The following is a 16,947-nucleotide window of genomic DNA, read 5'->3' on the forward strand; positions in this document are numbered from 1 at the left end:
CCGTCTCTTCGTAGATTTCGAAGAGGGACAGACACCGGATACAAGTGGGAGATATATTCTTTTCGTCATATGCTCTTTCGTCTTTTATCCTTTCTAAACGATTATTTAAAATATAATAAGCTAATTATTTTATGAAATTTATTCTCATTTTGATAGATTTTATACAACGTTCGTTTCGTTAGCTTTATTATGTTTTTAGTAAGATCAATACGAACTTGTATGAATCATCAATTTAATTATGCAGATTTTAGAGTTAAGTTCTTGAATTAAGTTAGAATGGAAGGAAAAATTTAAACACGTATGTAAATAATTAGAAATTGATAGTTTTTAAAAGATTAAGTAGTATGATTTTCAGTAATATTAAAAAATATTACTCCGAATATATTCAAGTATATTTAAGATTCCAAAAGCTTGATATCGTTAAAACCAGAATTCGAAGAAGTTGGATAAGTTTTTTCTCTGTAATAGAAGGAGAAAATGGAGAACGTAAAGAAGGTTTCTTGAAGAGGAGATATCCACTCTCGTGGCAGGAAATTGTTTTGCGAAGAAGCTTGCCACGAATTTGTTGTCGTCGAACGAAGTTTGCCCAGCCAAGTGGAATGACTTCTTTTTGTAATTTCCTTTTCCAATTCTTTTTTTTTTTTTGTTGGGATAAGAAAACTCCCGAGGGATAGAAGTATCCAACAGTGGACGGATCTGCAAGCTTTTACGTGAAAGGAGATGGCGGAAAAATATGAAGACAACGAGAAGGAAAAAGAAGGGTGGCGAATAAAACGATAGCAATGGTAATTGTGCGGTGAAAAAATAATCAGCTAGCACGGCACGTAGAAGAACATAAGTGCGGTCGTGCTCATTGTTCCTTCGGTACCTACTACAGCTTCCCCTGGTCTCCCATCGACGGACCCTTCGTCCCTTTTTCCCTTCGTCCGTAGACTTTCTCCAATGACAGGCTGACAACGAGAGAATGCACTAAAGAGGGGTTGCTACGAGCTATTCGTTTCGAAAAGCACAGACAGCACGGCGTGCCAAATGTCACCTTAAATTAAATTTTATTATCCGAAAGACTCCCCTCGACCATATCTTTCTTTCTTTCTCTCTCTCTCTCTCTCTCTCTCTCTCTCTCTCTCTTTCTCTATCTATCTATCTATCTCTCTCTATCTTTTGATTTTTCTCTTTCTCTTTTTTTTCTTTTCAACGGAGGGATACTTTCATCGATTCGCATTGAAACCTATACGATATCGATTGGAAAACATGACTGGAAGCCGCTTTTACGTGTTCGTGGTCTCACTAAACTTTTCTTTCTCCCTTGTCATCATCGTTTTAAACATGACAACGCAATGACATCGAGTTTGTGTAGTACGTCGCAGACTCTTTAATCGAGACGGCTACTCGAGGTGACTCAAGGGAATCCTCCCTATTCTTCCCGTCAACCCGTTTCGTCTTCTTTGTCGCTAGTACTTTACGCGTATAACGAAAAGAAAGAGGAGTCTGAGGCGAAAGAAGAAGAGTCTCTTTCGCGCATCCCTCGCGAAAAACAATAATGTCGTGGAAGCACTATCCTCTTTTCTTTCTCTTTCTCCTTCTCAATCTCTTTCCTTCTTTTTCTTTCTTCTTTCACCCCATCTCTTTCTCTACTCTTGCTTTTGTTTGCAAGATTTTTTCGAGTACATACGTACGAGCACGTATATACCAATCTACAGTCACCTACAATACTCTTCTAGTGCGATTCTACAACAGAAAGCACTTCAATGCTGAATGCCAGACAAACGTAACTAGGTACCAGACAACGAGAAAAAGAAAAATGATGAAGAAGCGATATTCTTAAGTACGTTTCTTAAGACATATTATATCGAAAATGTTAAAAGCACAAATTGTTTACATTTTATCGAATAATAATTCAATATTATGTGACTCACCGGTATGTATCCATCCGGTTGTGTCCTATCTTGAAAGGGCTCCTGTTCTCTGAAAAAAACAATGATAAAAATGAAGAAATTTAAAATTCCTAATATATAAATGATGATACAGATATTTATGATAAATATTTATCCTAAATCCTACCTGTTTCTTCGCTGTATCACTGGAGTTTTCGGTGTGCTATCGTGAATGATCACTTGCGTCGCATCTATTTCTTCACATTCGGAAGTATCCTCGGTGGATTCTGTAAAAATATCATTGTTAGATCATACAAAACGAGATAGTTGATGTCTTAAGAATAGATATTTTTTATAGCTACTTTATATATTCTTAAGTAACTTAATTGGATAAACCATAAGATATAATTCCAAAAAATAACTAGAGCATTTTTCAAAGAATAGATTTAAACATAAAAAAACATCAAATAAACATCATCAAACACAAAATAGTCGATCTATCCGAAAAAATTATACAAGACTTACAAAACGACAAAACTGTAAACGTTTTTAATCGTAAGAATACAACTGTTAGCCTTAATGAAAATACAGATCCGTCGAATTATTTCACATCTTATTATAAGCTAAGAAACATATTTAAAAAGTTGAACAACAGAAAATCTTCCGGTTTTAATGAAACATTAAATATAGCTTTAAAATATTTACCAGATCTATACATCTACTATTACACGATAATATTTAACAATTACTTGAACTTAACGTACTTTCTCAAAGTTTGGAAAACCACGAAACTAATAACCATCCAGGATAAACCAATAAATTTCCTACCTAGCATAAGTAAGATATTCGAAACCACGATCAACAATGTAATAATACATCACTGTGATACCTATTACATAATATCCAGAGATCCAATTTGCTTTCACAAACATTTGATCATCCATGCGTTAACAAAATTTATTTCGGACATAATATAAGACTAGGTACGCAAATAACTATATAGAAGCATGTTTTATAGATATTGGGAAGGTTTTCAATAAAATCTGGATAGATGAACTTTTCTTTAAATTAATGAAGAAGAAATTCATATCATATCTAATGTAAAAATTTCATGGAATATGTTACGCAACAAAAAATTGTATACATCGAATTTAAATCTCTAAATCTATATTATCTCTATAATATTTCAAAAATTAGAAACTGATCATATTAAAAGAAAGAAATTAATTTCTATCTTTTTCTATATACATAAGATTGTAAATGTCTAGACGGTTCAAATTTCAACTTTATAAAAACGGTAACATTAAGTGCAACTTTAGAACCAAAATAGTATTATCCTGTGAACATCTAATCCATTAGATTCTAATAAAATTCTGCATGATATATACTGTTATTCCTTTTATACATTTCATTAAATCTCATGTATCTCTTTTGTATTTTATATGCAGATATAAAGATGTTTAAAAAGAAGAAAGAAAACTTGGTTAAAGCAACCCACACGATATGCTAACACTTGGGATTCGAATTCCGATCTATCAACAAAATTCATTTTTTTTCATATGTCGACAATTTCAAAAGTGAAGTATAAACGCCATCTAGTCAAGTAGTATTGAATTTATATGTTTGTCTGTTGTAAAAATCGAGGACAGTTCAAGTATTAGGATTGACGTGATTGTAGACATTCTAAAAGACCACGAAAATATGGAAATTTGGATTCTTGGGTAGCTTACAATTAGTTGATTAAAGTACCACATGCGATATGTGAAGATCCTGGTTCATCCAGAATCCTGATATATCCAGAAAATTCATTTTTTTTCGTACGTCTACATTTCCAAACTGAAAAGAAAGAATTGGAGAGAAAGAACGTCGAAACATTTTCAAGAACATTTTTCAATCACTCTGACAAAATGAAAGGGAATATAAGATCAATAAAGTGAACAGCTGGCAATCGACTGGCCATTCGCTTCAGCGGTTTTGTATGTGGGAAAATAAACGAGCCAGCGAAGAATCGACTAGTCGATTTTCTCCCTCGTTTTACATGGTGATTCTTCTCTCTTATCGATCGAGTTAGAAATTGATCCGATTGTAAAATGTTAGGATCGATCGCATTCGGTGGAGCGACTTAATCCTTATAAACTCTTTTCTTCTGAAACCCCTTCTCAACTTACCCTCTTCGAGTCTATCCTGTCTACGAGAACGACACAAAACTGGACTATTTCGTTGATTCGTCGTCGTCGTCGTCGTCGTCGTTGTATCTAAAAGATCGTCGATGTTCATGTACTCTCCAATGAAGAAATGTTTCCTAGATGACGATCTACGAGAAGGTGATCGAACATTGTCGTAAGGTGAAATCCTTCCGTGATAGTTATCCGGTGGAGCTGGTGGATTCTCTATCTGCAAATCGAATTTCCAGAGATCGCTAAAAGATAGTAGAAATATCCTGGCCTATCATCGTCCTAATCATGAGCATGATAAAACAGTCTCATTTTCTTTCTATTTCTTAGTCAAGCTTTTCTTTTCATTAAACTCTATTTTCTTTTGATTGACATTTATATTCTACTTTCAAAAGTGCTGTAGTATTAATATATTTAAATAAAAGGATGTATTTCAAAAATGTTTATATTTTATTTGTTAATGATTTATCGATCGATGATCTATAAGAGAAAACTATCCTCTCGTATTTACTTTTCAAAAACTTTGTCTCATGTTTATTTTTAAAAAAATATGGTATCATTTTCTCTCTACGAAAAGTCGACTAAAACCATAGTTAAATGCCTCGAGAGAAAGAGAGAAGATGAAACGGGATCATCTTACCCCTTCGGGACTAGCTCGATCTCCCAACGGTTCGTAGCTCGGTGGCGGTGGAAACTCGATAGGGAATTTAGAGAGGCTTCTCCGGGTGTATGTTTCAGGCTCGGGGTCAACACCGATGTCTATTCTTTCGAAAGACTCGGAAGAGTCCGAAGTACCGTTGGAAGTTTCAACCGGGATCTTGATGACTCCTTCGGGAACGTTTGAGCTGCTGTCCATCCACCAAGCTCTTTCACCAGACTCGATGTGTTTGATTTTCTTTGAACTCTTACGATCAACCTCGAACTTCTCAAGACTACTAGCTTCACAGGTAGATGGCACGACGATCACTTCAATACCCTCCGGGACACTTTCTGGATCGTCGCTCATCCACCAGGCTCTCTCACCAGATCGTTGATGTCCGATGCATCTTGGACGATCTTTCGATTTACTGTTATTACGACTCGAACTTTTTTTCGACCTATTGGATGACAGGCTCGTTTCTTTTTTTCCATTTTCAGAAGTAGTATCATTCTCTTCTAACCACCAAGCTCTTTCTCCAGACTCCTGATGCCATAATCTTGGCTTGAATTTTCCTAAAATTAGAAACATTTGTTTCTCGACGTTAATTCCTTTGAACGAGATATTAATTTGTAAACTTACCATCGTCAGGTAGAACGGTGCTGATAGTAGTTTCCTGGCTAATATCGTCGTTATATCCGTTGAACCTTTCAACACCCTCGGGCGCATTATCAGAATTTGGATCCAACCACCAAGGTCTTTCACCGGACAATTGACGTTCGATTCTAGTCTTAGAATCACGATCCTTATCGGAAATCCTCTCAGAGTGTGAGAAACTAAGAGATTTCGATGAACCTTGCGTAACGGATTTTGAGAAGGACGCAGACTTTTTCGTCATATCGGGATTCTCTTCGTTGGAATTGGGCCAACCACCTGACTTCACGGATTCACAAGTGGAATCGTGATGTTTGCTTTTAAAGAGATTCGTCACCGGCGCCAAAGCTCTCATCAGGAAGGATTTCGCTTCGTCTGTTTTTCCCGAACGATCGCTTTTTGATCTAGGACTCGATCTTGAACTAGGCCTAGGACTCGATCTGGGACTTGATCTTGGACTGGACGGTGGTCTGGGTGGTTTCTCTACACTTAGAGAGTTTTCGTCAGCCGAGGATGCTGGTACGCTCGTCCTCGATGATCCAGCACTCATCTTTTCAACTTTCTTCTCGCAAATCAGCCATTTCGAATCTTTTCGTCCTATCCATCGCCTACCAGCAACAATTTGTTGTCGATCCTCTGTATCTTCCTCGCTACTCGAAGAACTCGAAGAATTGGAATCACTGCTGTCGGTTGATTCAGATTTTTCCGATCTCGGAAGATTCTTCTCGCCGGACAAAGAGGAGACTAATTTCGTATCGTTTCTCGATGTCTCGTGCTTAGGCGAGTTGCTCGAGTCGTTTCTTCGAAGTGAAGACGACGAGGAAGATGAAGATGATGAGGATGTCTTCGATCCGCTCGAAGGTATTTTTGTTTTCGATCCCATCGATTTCAAAGATACCGATGAAGACAAAGGTGCCATCAATTGTCGAATTCCCTCCAAATTTGATTCAGAATCTTGTGAACTAATAGACATACTTCTTTGCTTTTTCATTCTCTCGTATTTGGAACGTGAAGGATCACCATTTTCCATGTTCAAGCTCGACTTCCTGAAATCCTTGTTAATGTATTTACCAGTTATGACACTTTTAGAACCAACACGTTCGCTACTTTCATTCTTTGGGACAGGTGGTTTCCCTCGTGCGTCCGGAGAACTCCCTCGTCGTGAGTTCACTGACGATGTGCCGGAACATCCGCCAGCAGTAGATAATTTGGCGACAGACTGCGACTGCGATCGAGAGCTGGAAGATGATGATGGCGTTGGTGTCTTTATTTTTGATCCCTGACTCGTCATCGAGCCGGCCGATGATGACTTGGATCTGCCAGTTGGCAAACTCACGGCTGATCCTTCAGAAAAGTCTGCTCGCCTCATCTGTCGAGGCACGCTTTTCGTCGAACCACTACGAGACTGTGGCGTCGTGGAGCGGCTTTGAGAGGAGCTATCGATCGAAAGTGTGTAATATGTAAGATGACTATTAATTTGATTTTGTTCTGGATGTTGAAATAAAGATTAAGAAAATTTTTCTTAAGGATATATCCTTATTATTTATATATTTTTTATTTATTTATTTATTTAAAAAATACGTGGACTTTAAGAGATAAAGGTATCTAAAAATGAGAAAAAAGGTTTGACTTTTCTTCCAAGTCGATAAGTACCTTGAAAGAGATTCCTTCTTAGACTGCTGGGTCTCATGCTTCTGTTCCTGAGGATGAGCATCGAACAGCTTCGAAGAATCCGTATTTCTTAAGGATAGACTATTCTCTGATTTAGGAGTGGAATCTCTTCTTTCTCGTGGAACAGCTTGGATGGGTTTCGAACATTCCGTCTTCGAAGGTGTCCTCGAAAGTTTTCTGTCGCTTTTGTGAAAGGCTCCATTTAACCGTTGCAAAGATGGACTTTTTTCTTCGATCTCTTCGCTCTTAGACGTACTACTAGTTCTACTATTCTTCGAATAATCAGGAGAACGCTTGACTCGTGAATTATCAGGAACATCGATGGAATGGAACGTCGTTCTTGGACTTGGCAGACGATCGGCTTTCGCCTCCTCCTTCCTCTCGCCAATTTGATCTTTATCGACACACTTGTTTTCATCCTTCTGATCTTTAATAACAATATCAACCTCCTCGTTGAAGCTTGGAGATACCCTCGAAATGGTTTCGACGTTAACAGTTTGTAAAGAAGTTTCATTGTTGTTTCTCGAGAAAGTGAGTACATCTTGCTTCGTAACGGCTTCTCTATTCTGTTCTCTATTATGGTGATTATTATCAAGTTCTTGACTACACGTCGAAGATACTTTGGAAGCTTGATCGTTTCGGGAAGTCGTGGAATTCTCGTTAGCTCTCGAGAATGCAAAGCCGCCGATCCTCTTGCAATTTCCCGAAGCACCACTACTGGCAGTTGCCGCGTTGAAATTTCTCGAAGAGTAAACCGTGGTGTTTCCAGACGATGTCGAAGTTGTCGATGAAAATTTGTCAAGATAAGATGACCAACCAGCTCCTGGAACTCTACCACTTCCACCAAATCTTGAAAATCTCGGTGCTTCTTCGTTACGATCACATTGAACTTCTTGATTTTTCTTTTCAACCTTCCTTCGACATCTTGTCCTTTCCTTTTGCACGATCGTTCCCATATCTGCTCTTCTGTTTCGTATGAAACTTGACGAAGCAGGTGGTGTTGGCGAAGTACCTCTACTTATCATCGCAACGCAGCTACTTTCCAACTCTTCGAGTCTGTTCTCAGTCTCACAATCTTTCCAATTTCTACATGTTTCATCCTGCAAATCTTCCTCGGATTTGACATCTCCTTTCGAACACCCTTCAACCTTTGCCTTCGCCGAAGTAGAAAATTCTTTGCTATTGCTACTGGAAGTTCGATATCTGTCCGATCCAGAGTAGCTAATGGCTGTCGGTATTCGTTCGTTGCTTCTAGAAGGCAACGAAAATCGAGAGCTCGTCGTCAAACTGAATTTCGAAGAGATCGGAGTCGAACTGTATTCTGTCGATGTACCTACGAATATAATATAATACAATATTAATACAATGATGTGACTAAATGTTTCTTTTTATTTTTTTGTAATTAAACGACGAATAATCAGAAGTTTTCGTTGAGACTCTCATATCCATCTTTGAAGTAGATTTGACTTGAACTTTAAAGAAATAGATCTGAAAAATTATATCGAATATATCAATCACTTACTCCCGCTGGATCCAGCACGAGAATAAGACGATGGTGGTCTTGAATAAACTCGAAAAGAATTTCCTTTTCCAACGCTAACATCTGGACTCGTTTCTCGAGACGTTCTTCCTGAATTCGTTCGTAGAGTTCTGTAGGAAACGGGTGGATGCTCGCTTCTCTCCTTCCTATCGCCTCTTCCTTCCGTACTGCTATTACTATAGTTCCTACTTAATCCAGAGCCAGGATACGTGCTGGAATTGTATCGCGATATTCCTTCCGATTCTTTGCCCTTTTCTCGGGAAGATCTACGATTGTATTTATCCAAGACGGAACATGGTCTTTCGACATTCTTACTGTTCGAATAGGAGTACTTTTCAAGGAGTAGTGATCTACTATCAGATAACGGACTTTTTGATCTAATATCTTCTACTTTTTCCAAATGTAATCTATTCTTTTCTATCTCTTTGCTACCTGCGAACACGTGATGAATATCTTCTCAATTATATTGATTGTAGTTAGCAATAATTAAATTATGCTTCAAATAAAAGATATATAAAATCATTAGAAAAGAAAAAATAAAATCACAAAAGTAACACAAAATAATATAAAAATAACAAATAGAAAGAAAAGCGATTATCTTGTACTTTTCGTCAGAAGTGGAACATGTGATCCACGCCCCTACTTTGTTTGTTTCAGTAAGGTGGGAGAAGATAACCCCCACTCCACTATTTGACACCGCCGTGCCTCATGAGCAACATGACTTTTGTTTCTGTCTATTTATAGATAGTCGGTTGAAGTGGTGGTTAGTGAACTTAAGTAGTAGAGGGACGGATTGATTAATGGTAGGGTCCGTGCGGCCCGCCATGGAGAAGTTGCCCACCTTTACTTTACATTACTCACACGAATATTTCAATGTGCCTTTCTTCTCGCCTTTGTCCTTCTTCAAGAAAGAGCTTCCATATCCAGAAACTGTTCCATCTTTTGTACTATCTCGAATAGGATTGGAAGCTATACCAGTGTAGGTCGTCCTGCAAGTTGCTAAAGTGCTTCCGCTCGATGCATTTCTACTAAAAGTACCCGTACCAACGCCAAGTCCACTTCTATTACTCCTGTAAGCGCTAGTGTCACCCTGAAAAATCAAATCGAGCGTGTTACCTCGAGCTTCATCGCAAGTCGGACTTGTAATAAAGCATATCAAGCGTTCCACGCCCTCTCGCACGCGAGTTGCTACGGGATTGCCATTTAAATCGACCAACGAGATCACGATGATATGTGGGGGCGTTCCAGGATATTGATGATAATCGAAGAAAATTACAACTCTTGTTTTTAAACCTATACTCTTTATATAATAATAGCAAATTAATCGTATACGGAAATATCTTGATTGACAGAATGAAATTTAAGAATTTGTAAATAATTTCTATATTATATTTGTAAGTAAATTCTATATTAGAGATAAAAAATATATTTGATAAAAAGATAAAATGGCATGAAACAATTTTGACATTTCTTCATATTCGTGCTACATAATTTTTATGAAAAAAGATTTTTAATTTGTTACAGAAGATAATAAATAACATTTTGCTATATCATTTATGAGCAATTATCTTTAAATTGCATAAAAAGAAAAGAAATGAACTATTATCCATACAAACGGCAAGTAAAAGAGCATAAGACTTTTTCCGTATAGCCCGTGGGGATAACAATAATTCTTATAATTAACATAAGTTTGGCGAGCTGCCTCGTGCTCGAAATAGACGGCCCGACCCAGCTGGGAGTAATAACCTCTCTCTCTCTCTCTCTCTCTCTCTCTCTCTCTCTCTCTCTCTCTCTCTCTCTCTCTCTCTCTCTCTCTCTCTCTCTCTCTCTCTCTCTCTCTCTCTCTCTTACAAACTAATATAACGACTGATTCTATTGAAACTTTCTATAAAAACTTAGAACATTTGTAAAGTGTTGAAGAAACTTAAAAATCGAAAGTTGAAACAGAAGAATAAATGTTTATACTCATCAGAAAGATTCTATCAATAATTATAAGATTGACCTAATTGAAAAAACTTAATTTTTTATCACGAATACAAAAGCGAACAAATGCACTCAAATGATTTTTACTATCGCTATAAAGAATACTCCTTGGTATACTTTAACGAACCTATCAACATCCCAACCATATCGTAGCTGTTAAGATGTAAGTAACGAAAGTGACATACAATAGTTTGCACAGTCGATAGTTACGAATAGCTTCGATTCTTTTTTCGTCGAGCGCAAAGATTTCCTGGACGACAAGACCTCCGCCTTCTAGCAACCGCTCGGGCATGCAGTAAGATCTATTCTCGGTGTTCAACGATCTTTATTTCCACTCCGCGCTCTTCCTCTCCGATTAGCCATAGCGCAAAAATACGACGTCACGGGATAAGACGTATTTGACAGTCGTTAGATGTGAGCGAAAGCTAGTTCGGCTCCTTGTATTCGATTTAGAGTACAGCAGAACGTGATGAATCGAAATACATTGAAACTATTTTTAAAAAATGACATACTTCATCCAGAACATTATTTTCTGGATATTATATATCAAAAAGCTCTCAATAACCTTACCAGATTAAAAATAGTTTCGTCGACGAATATTTCTTGATTCTTTCTATCCACAATAAAGATAGCTTTTTATGAACTTGTCAACTAATCAACTATATAGATAGACAATTTTATTTTTCATGATATAATTAAAAAAAAAGGCGAACCTTGCTAACAACCTTCTTTATAATTAATCATATAATTAATTCATTTTGAAGATTTCCGTGAAACTCGTTCAAGCCAAATAATACTTAAACTCCTAATATTTCCAAGATATATATCATATATACAACTACACATATGTTCATTCCCAAGGTTAATTAAAGCTAAACAGGTTCCACTTATGAAAAGAAAACTTCATTTAAGTCGAACTACCGCAAACCGCGTAACTCGAATCCCAGTAAATTGAAGACTTATTCTATATGTACACATATATTTGCATATATATTTATCTTCCTTACATATATATATATATATATATATAGATTAAAATCTCGATGATCGGAAAGACGTGGGCGAGCGCGTCGTTCCGTGACATCGACTCGAAAGAAAAAATCGACTAATTGAAGCGTGTCAACCTGATTTAACCTTCGTCGACTCGTCGCGTCATTATAATTTATGATTCAATGCCAGTTGACATGCTAGCACGAGAAAGATAATTCGTGCACAACATATCTACGCATGTATATGCATACGTGTGTGTATATATATATATATATATATGTATGTATGTACGTATGTATATGTATATGTATATATATTTATGTATAGAGTGTCTCAACGAAAAGTATCCACGAGGAGTATTATGAAATCTAGCAATTTTTTCAAGAAACACCAAGACAGGTCAATTTTGTTTACAAGTTGGACAGGTTCTCATCATAAAGTCACCTACTTTGAGTTAATCTCCTAAGAGGTATGACTTTAATGCATCTTCAAAAATTTTAAATAACAACAGAGATTAAATGGCATAACATTTCATTATTTTTATTTAATTCACTTTACAACGATGCTACTTTTTTAAATTTTGAGTCAATATTTTCCGAAAAAATGCGTTCCGAAGTTTCAGATACAATAAGACGCAAACTCAGTTTTGAAAACAACTTTTATTTTATTAAATATTCAAAATATATATCGCCTACCTCTATGCAGTAATAAAGTTTTCGCTAAGTGTTACGTTAAATAATATCTGATATAATCCGATGAATGCAAAACGGCTGATATTTCGGATAACAAAATTATTGATCTTTTTCTTTTATCAAATAATTTTATGGAAAATTTGTATCTTGATTTACTTAAGAACTACATACATTTATTCATTGATCGTAGAAATCAGTAAAAATGATGAAAATATATCGGAAGAAGTGTTTTCTTAACGCGATGGAGTTATTTTATACTACGGAACTCCAAAACGGCATTTTTCCGATTATTCACATTAAAAAATTTTTTTCTCAAATCTCGATTGTGGTGATATTTAAAATTTAAAATACAATCGATTTCAATAGGAAAAGTTTGGCAGCGCACTGTTGAAGAATACCGTCAGATTCGGAAAATACTGATTCAAAATTAAAAAATATATTACTACTGTAAAGAGAATTAAAAGATCTTTAAAACGATATGCTACTCGATCCCTGTTTATTATTTAAGATTTTTGAAAGGGTATTATTACTTTTAGAGGGCTAGATTAAAATGGATAAATTTATGACAATATCAAATGTCCTCTTCGGAAAAATGTATCTGTCGTGGCGTTTTTCGAAAAAAATTACTAGATTCCATAATAATTCTGGTGAACACTTTTTGTTTGGATTTCATTGTATATATACACTATACTCAATGTATGTATAAATGCATATGTATGTTATTGCTATTTCTTGGCAGAAATAACATGTGATCGTTACGTTGTTGTAAACGTCTCGACTGTTATTCGCTCTGTTCCGAATATCGTTGAATCGGTTCAACACAGTATCCACAGATGATGGCATTTTCTTTACGGTCGATGCTCCGCAAACAGACCGAAAATCTCGTTCTCGTATTTGAAATGTTTGATATGAAAATATGAAAATAAAAAGGCGATATCTTTAACATTTCTCCATGAGTGCGCATATGCGTATATATCTTTTTCTATCTCTATCTTGCAATTGCAATGTGCTCCGGTCACCGACCTCCACCGACCCGCTAACGTTTCATCAAAGGTAACGAACCGTAACTTTTACTCTTCTACAACGTTCTGCTCCAGCTATGGCTACGTATGAGCGAAAGGAACGAGACAAACGTTTAGGGAAAATCTCTGCGTTCTCTCAAACTCGTCATTTCTTTTCGACCTTCGGACTTATTTTTTGATTTAACAGTTCGATTTTCATGACAAAATCGTTTTTGTTTTTTTTTTATCCGAATAATAATACTTTATATAAAATACTAAAGCGTTATAAATGTTTATCTTTCGAATTTCGCATTCGACTACATTTGCGTTAATTACTATTAGAAATGAATTACTACTAGAAATGAATTTCGAGTTTGATTGACGAGAGGACTTCTAATTAACTCCTTTCTCCTATGGACGAACAAACCTCAATCGCTTTGTCGAACGTTAACGTCAAACTCAGTTATTCCAAGTCAATACGAAGAGAATTAAAAAAAGAAATAGTCGAATGGATAAAAAAAGAAAACTCATAATAAAAAAATGGCAGAAAGTAAACGTTTCGGTGAGAAAACAGCGATGGCTTTGTCGCGTAATTGGAAAACTTTTTTTTCCTTTTCTTACGCTTCCGTATAAGTTGCCAGAAGCTTGAGACGAAGTTTCATGGTATACCAATATCGGAAACGGATAAACTTTTCAATAGCGTCTCGAGCCAATAAATCGCACGTCGTTATTTTCTTTACCTGATAGAAACAAGTCTCTACACCATCGTAACATCGACTCGGACAGAGGATACCAATGATCATAACTTTTTTCTCTTGCGAGTTTTTTAATTTTATTTAGCGATTAACACATTAACCATCCATCATCAAAAAGAATACTTTTATAATCTATTCCAATCAAAACTTCATTTTCATTCGCGATATCGATCGATGTCTAACACCATTTTGACGATTTTTCTCAGTTATGTAACGACTATTTGTCTTTTCTCTTTTGCGTCACTAGCGTATCCATTATTTTTATATTCACGAAGGTAGAACACCGTTGCCAACTCTCTCGTACCGTATTTTCCCATAAAAATATTCTCTCGCTCTATTACGAGAATATATGTATATGCATGTACATTTACTGAAAAAAAATGTGGAAATATAGAGGTAAAGAGAGAGAGAGAGAGAGAGAGAGAGAGATGCAACTTTGATGCATCGTTAATTCTTTTTATCTACAAAATTATGCTACCTAGAGGTAATTATTGAAGAAAAAACCAACAAACAAACAAACTTTTAGACAGAAAAACTATTTTTTAAAAAGCTTCTATACAATATCGATTTAAGTAAATAAAGAATCGTTGCCTTCTGTATGGTCGGTTACGATATGACACCCCTTCTAACAACTCATCCAAGTATAAAATTTACAAACTTTTCTTCTTTCACAAGAAAGTGAAAGAAGAAAGAAAAATATATTCACGTACGAGCACGTTTAAATATAACCATGTCTCGTGGTTCTCGTCTTCTTTCTTCTATACGCTCCAATACTCACCTTTATATTATATGTATTTATATGTACACATGTACAAAGGATAAACTAGAATAAAGTTAATTAATTACAAAAAATCAAGAAAATGACAAGTACAAATTCGTTTGGTATATTTAATGATGATGATGATGATGATAATAATAATAATAATAATAATAATAATAATAATAATAATAATAATAATAATAATAATAATAATAATAATAATAATAATAATAATAATAATAATAATAATAATAATAATAATAATAATAATAATAATAATAATAATAATAATAATAATAATAATAATAATAATAATAATAATAATAATAATAATAATAATAATAATAATAATAATAATAATAATAATGATAATAATAATAAATATAGTAGATATGATAATGCACGCTTTAATTATTCAGACATTAATCAAATAATTATTGATTTATACTACTCAGAATTTTGATAAAATATGTAGATTGATTATGATAAAATATCTCGTATATGAAAAAGTCAATAAAAGAAAAAATGTAAAATCAAAAAGTAGAAATATTTTTATCCTTTGTTAAATAATTAATAAATTTCAGACAAAAAGCTACATTACTAGAAACGAGTGCATTATGTATATTAAGATAGATAAAAAAACGAAGAAGAAAGATTAAGCCATAGAGAGAGAGAGAGAGAGAGAGAGAGAGAGAGAGAGAGATGCTGATGAAAATGCAAGGGATGCTCAATTAAAGCGATCCGCGCAATGTTTTGCCGTTCTGAAGACTTGTCGCGTGAAATATTCAAAAGAGCCGTTAAATCTTCTTCCTCTCGACTCCTCCTTCCACTCATTGTTCGTATATCCAGGATACTTTATAATGGCTATACGACATTTAATCGTATTCAATCTGCTTCAACTTTTATATCAATACATTTTATCTCTCAATGAAAAATTATTATTAAATCAATGTACGATTTTTTGCTCATTCAAAATTTTCACTTTCCCTTTTATAATCGTTTATTTTTTCTTACTTATAAAATATTCTTAACTTAAAGACTCTCGTTGTAAATAACCATAATGATCAATCCATTCTTTTCAGCAATTTAAACTTCCAATTAGAAAGAATAATTGTTAGATAATAATAAAAAGAAAAAAAAAACGAATCATCTTATTTACTTTAATCGAAAGAAATTATTTTTAATAACTGCACACCTGAACTACAAGAGTTTATACGCTCCGTCTGACTCTGGAAGTCTGTATCTCCTTCGAGTTGAACTTTGATGTACTCGAGCCATCTTCGATATCAATAACGAAACGTCTATATTTCAAATATTGTATTATGCGCCAAAAAAAGCTTTATACTGACGTACCTATCTTAGACATATATATACATATATATTATACACAATATTATATATATATATATATATGTGTGTGTGTTATATACAAAGAAAGACGCACATGTTTAAGTATCGATATACATATACACGTATGCATGGCCAGCAAGCAGACGTCGTCTGGGAAAGACCCGGCTAATTTTGCTAGCCGCGCCATCACCGACATGTCGGCTTCTAGTTCACAAATCTCTTTCTCTCTCTTTCTTCGTAGCCAGGGCACGCCCAACATTTCCGCACCGAACTCCAGCGACATTGCATATTCTTCGACAAATATTTGCATCTCGTTACCCTTTGGCGACCAACAGTCAGTCAGTCATTCATCCAGCCAGCCATCCAGTTACCCAGCCAGCCAACATTGAGCTCATCTCCGCGTCCATCCATAAGCACGAGATCTCACAGAAAGCTCAAAGCTTGTCTTTTAGCGAATCAACGAAATAACTCGCGATGATATAACCAATATGTTTAGATGAAATCCATCATACATACATATATATATATTTATTTATTTATTTATTTATTTATTTACTTATTTATTTATTTATTGATTTATCTATGTTTTATAATAACAAACGAATACGTACTTCGACTCTTTTATTCTTCTGACTTATCAATGATAAGAAAGAGAACTTACCGATTTGATAATATCGTGAAAAGTGGTGTCCTATGTCTGAAAGAACTTACATAGCTCCTATAAGATGCCATGATCCTTCTTCAAAATGAATGAATTTGAAAAGATTGGTAGAAAACAGGATAAATTTTCTTCGAAGTAGATTCGTATTTGCTGTGCAACGTAGAATCAGCACCAATAGTGTTACATGCATGAAACACTATTACTA

At 35.1% G+C, this 16,947-nt stretch overlaps 1 protein-coding gene across 1 annotated transcript; it reads right to left on the bottom strand.

Moving 5' to 3' along the window:
* Window positions 1-1,110: 1,110 nt before the first annotated feature.
* On the bottom strand, window positions 1,111-16,644 carry LOC124422176 (dentin sialophosphoprotein-like). Its single transcript, XM_046958277.1, has 10 exons — window positions 16,176-16,644; window positions 9,412-9,640; window positions 8,533-8,982; window positions 6,993-8,343; window positions 5,328-6,775; window positions 4,689-5,260; window positions 4,043-4,268; window positions 2,062-2,161; window positions 1,917-1,965; window positions 1,111-1,728 (listed from the first exon to the last, which is right to left on the bottom strand). Exons 1-10 carry the CDS (start codon window positions 16,389-16,391, stop codon window positions 1,705-1,707), a joined length of 4,665 nt encoding a protein of 1,554 aa, XP_046814233.1. The 5' UTR covers window positions 16,392-16,644; the 3' UTR covers window positions 1,111-1,704.
* Window positions 16,645-16,947: the final 303 nt, after the last annotated feature.

Source organism: Vespa crabro, chromosome 2 (genome assembly GCF_910589235.1).
Source record: "Vespa crabro chromosome 2, iyVesCrab1.2, whole genome shotgun sequence".
Taxonomy (NCBI): domain Eukaryota; kingdom Metazoa; phylum Arthropoda; class Insecta; order Hymenoptera; family Vespidae; genus Vespa; species Vespa crabro.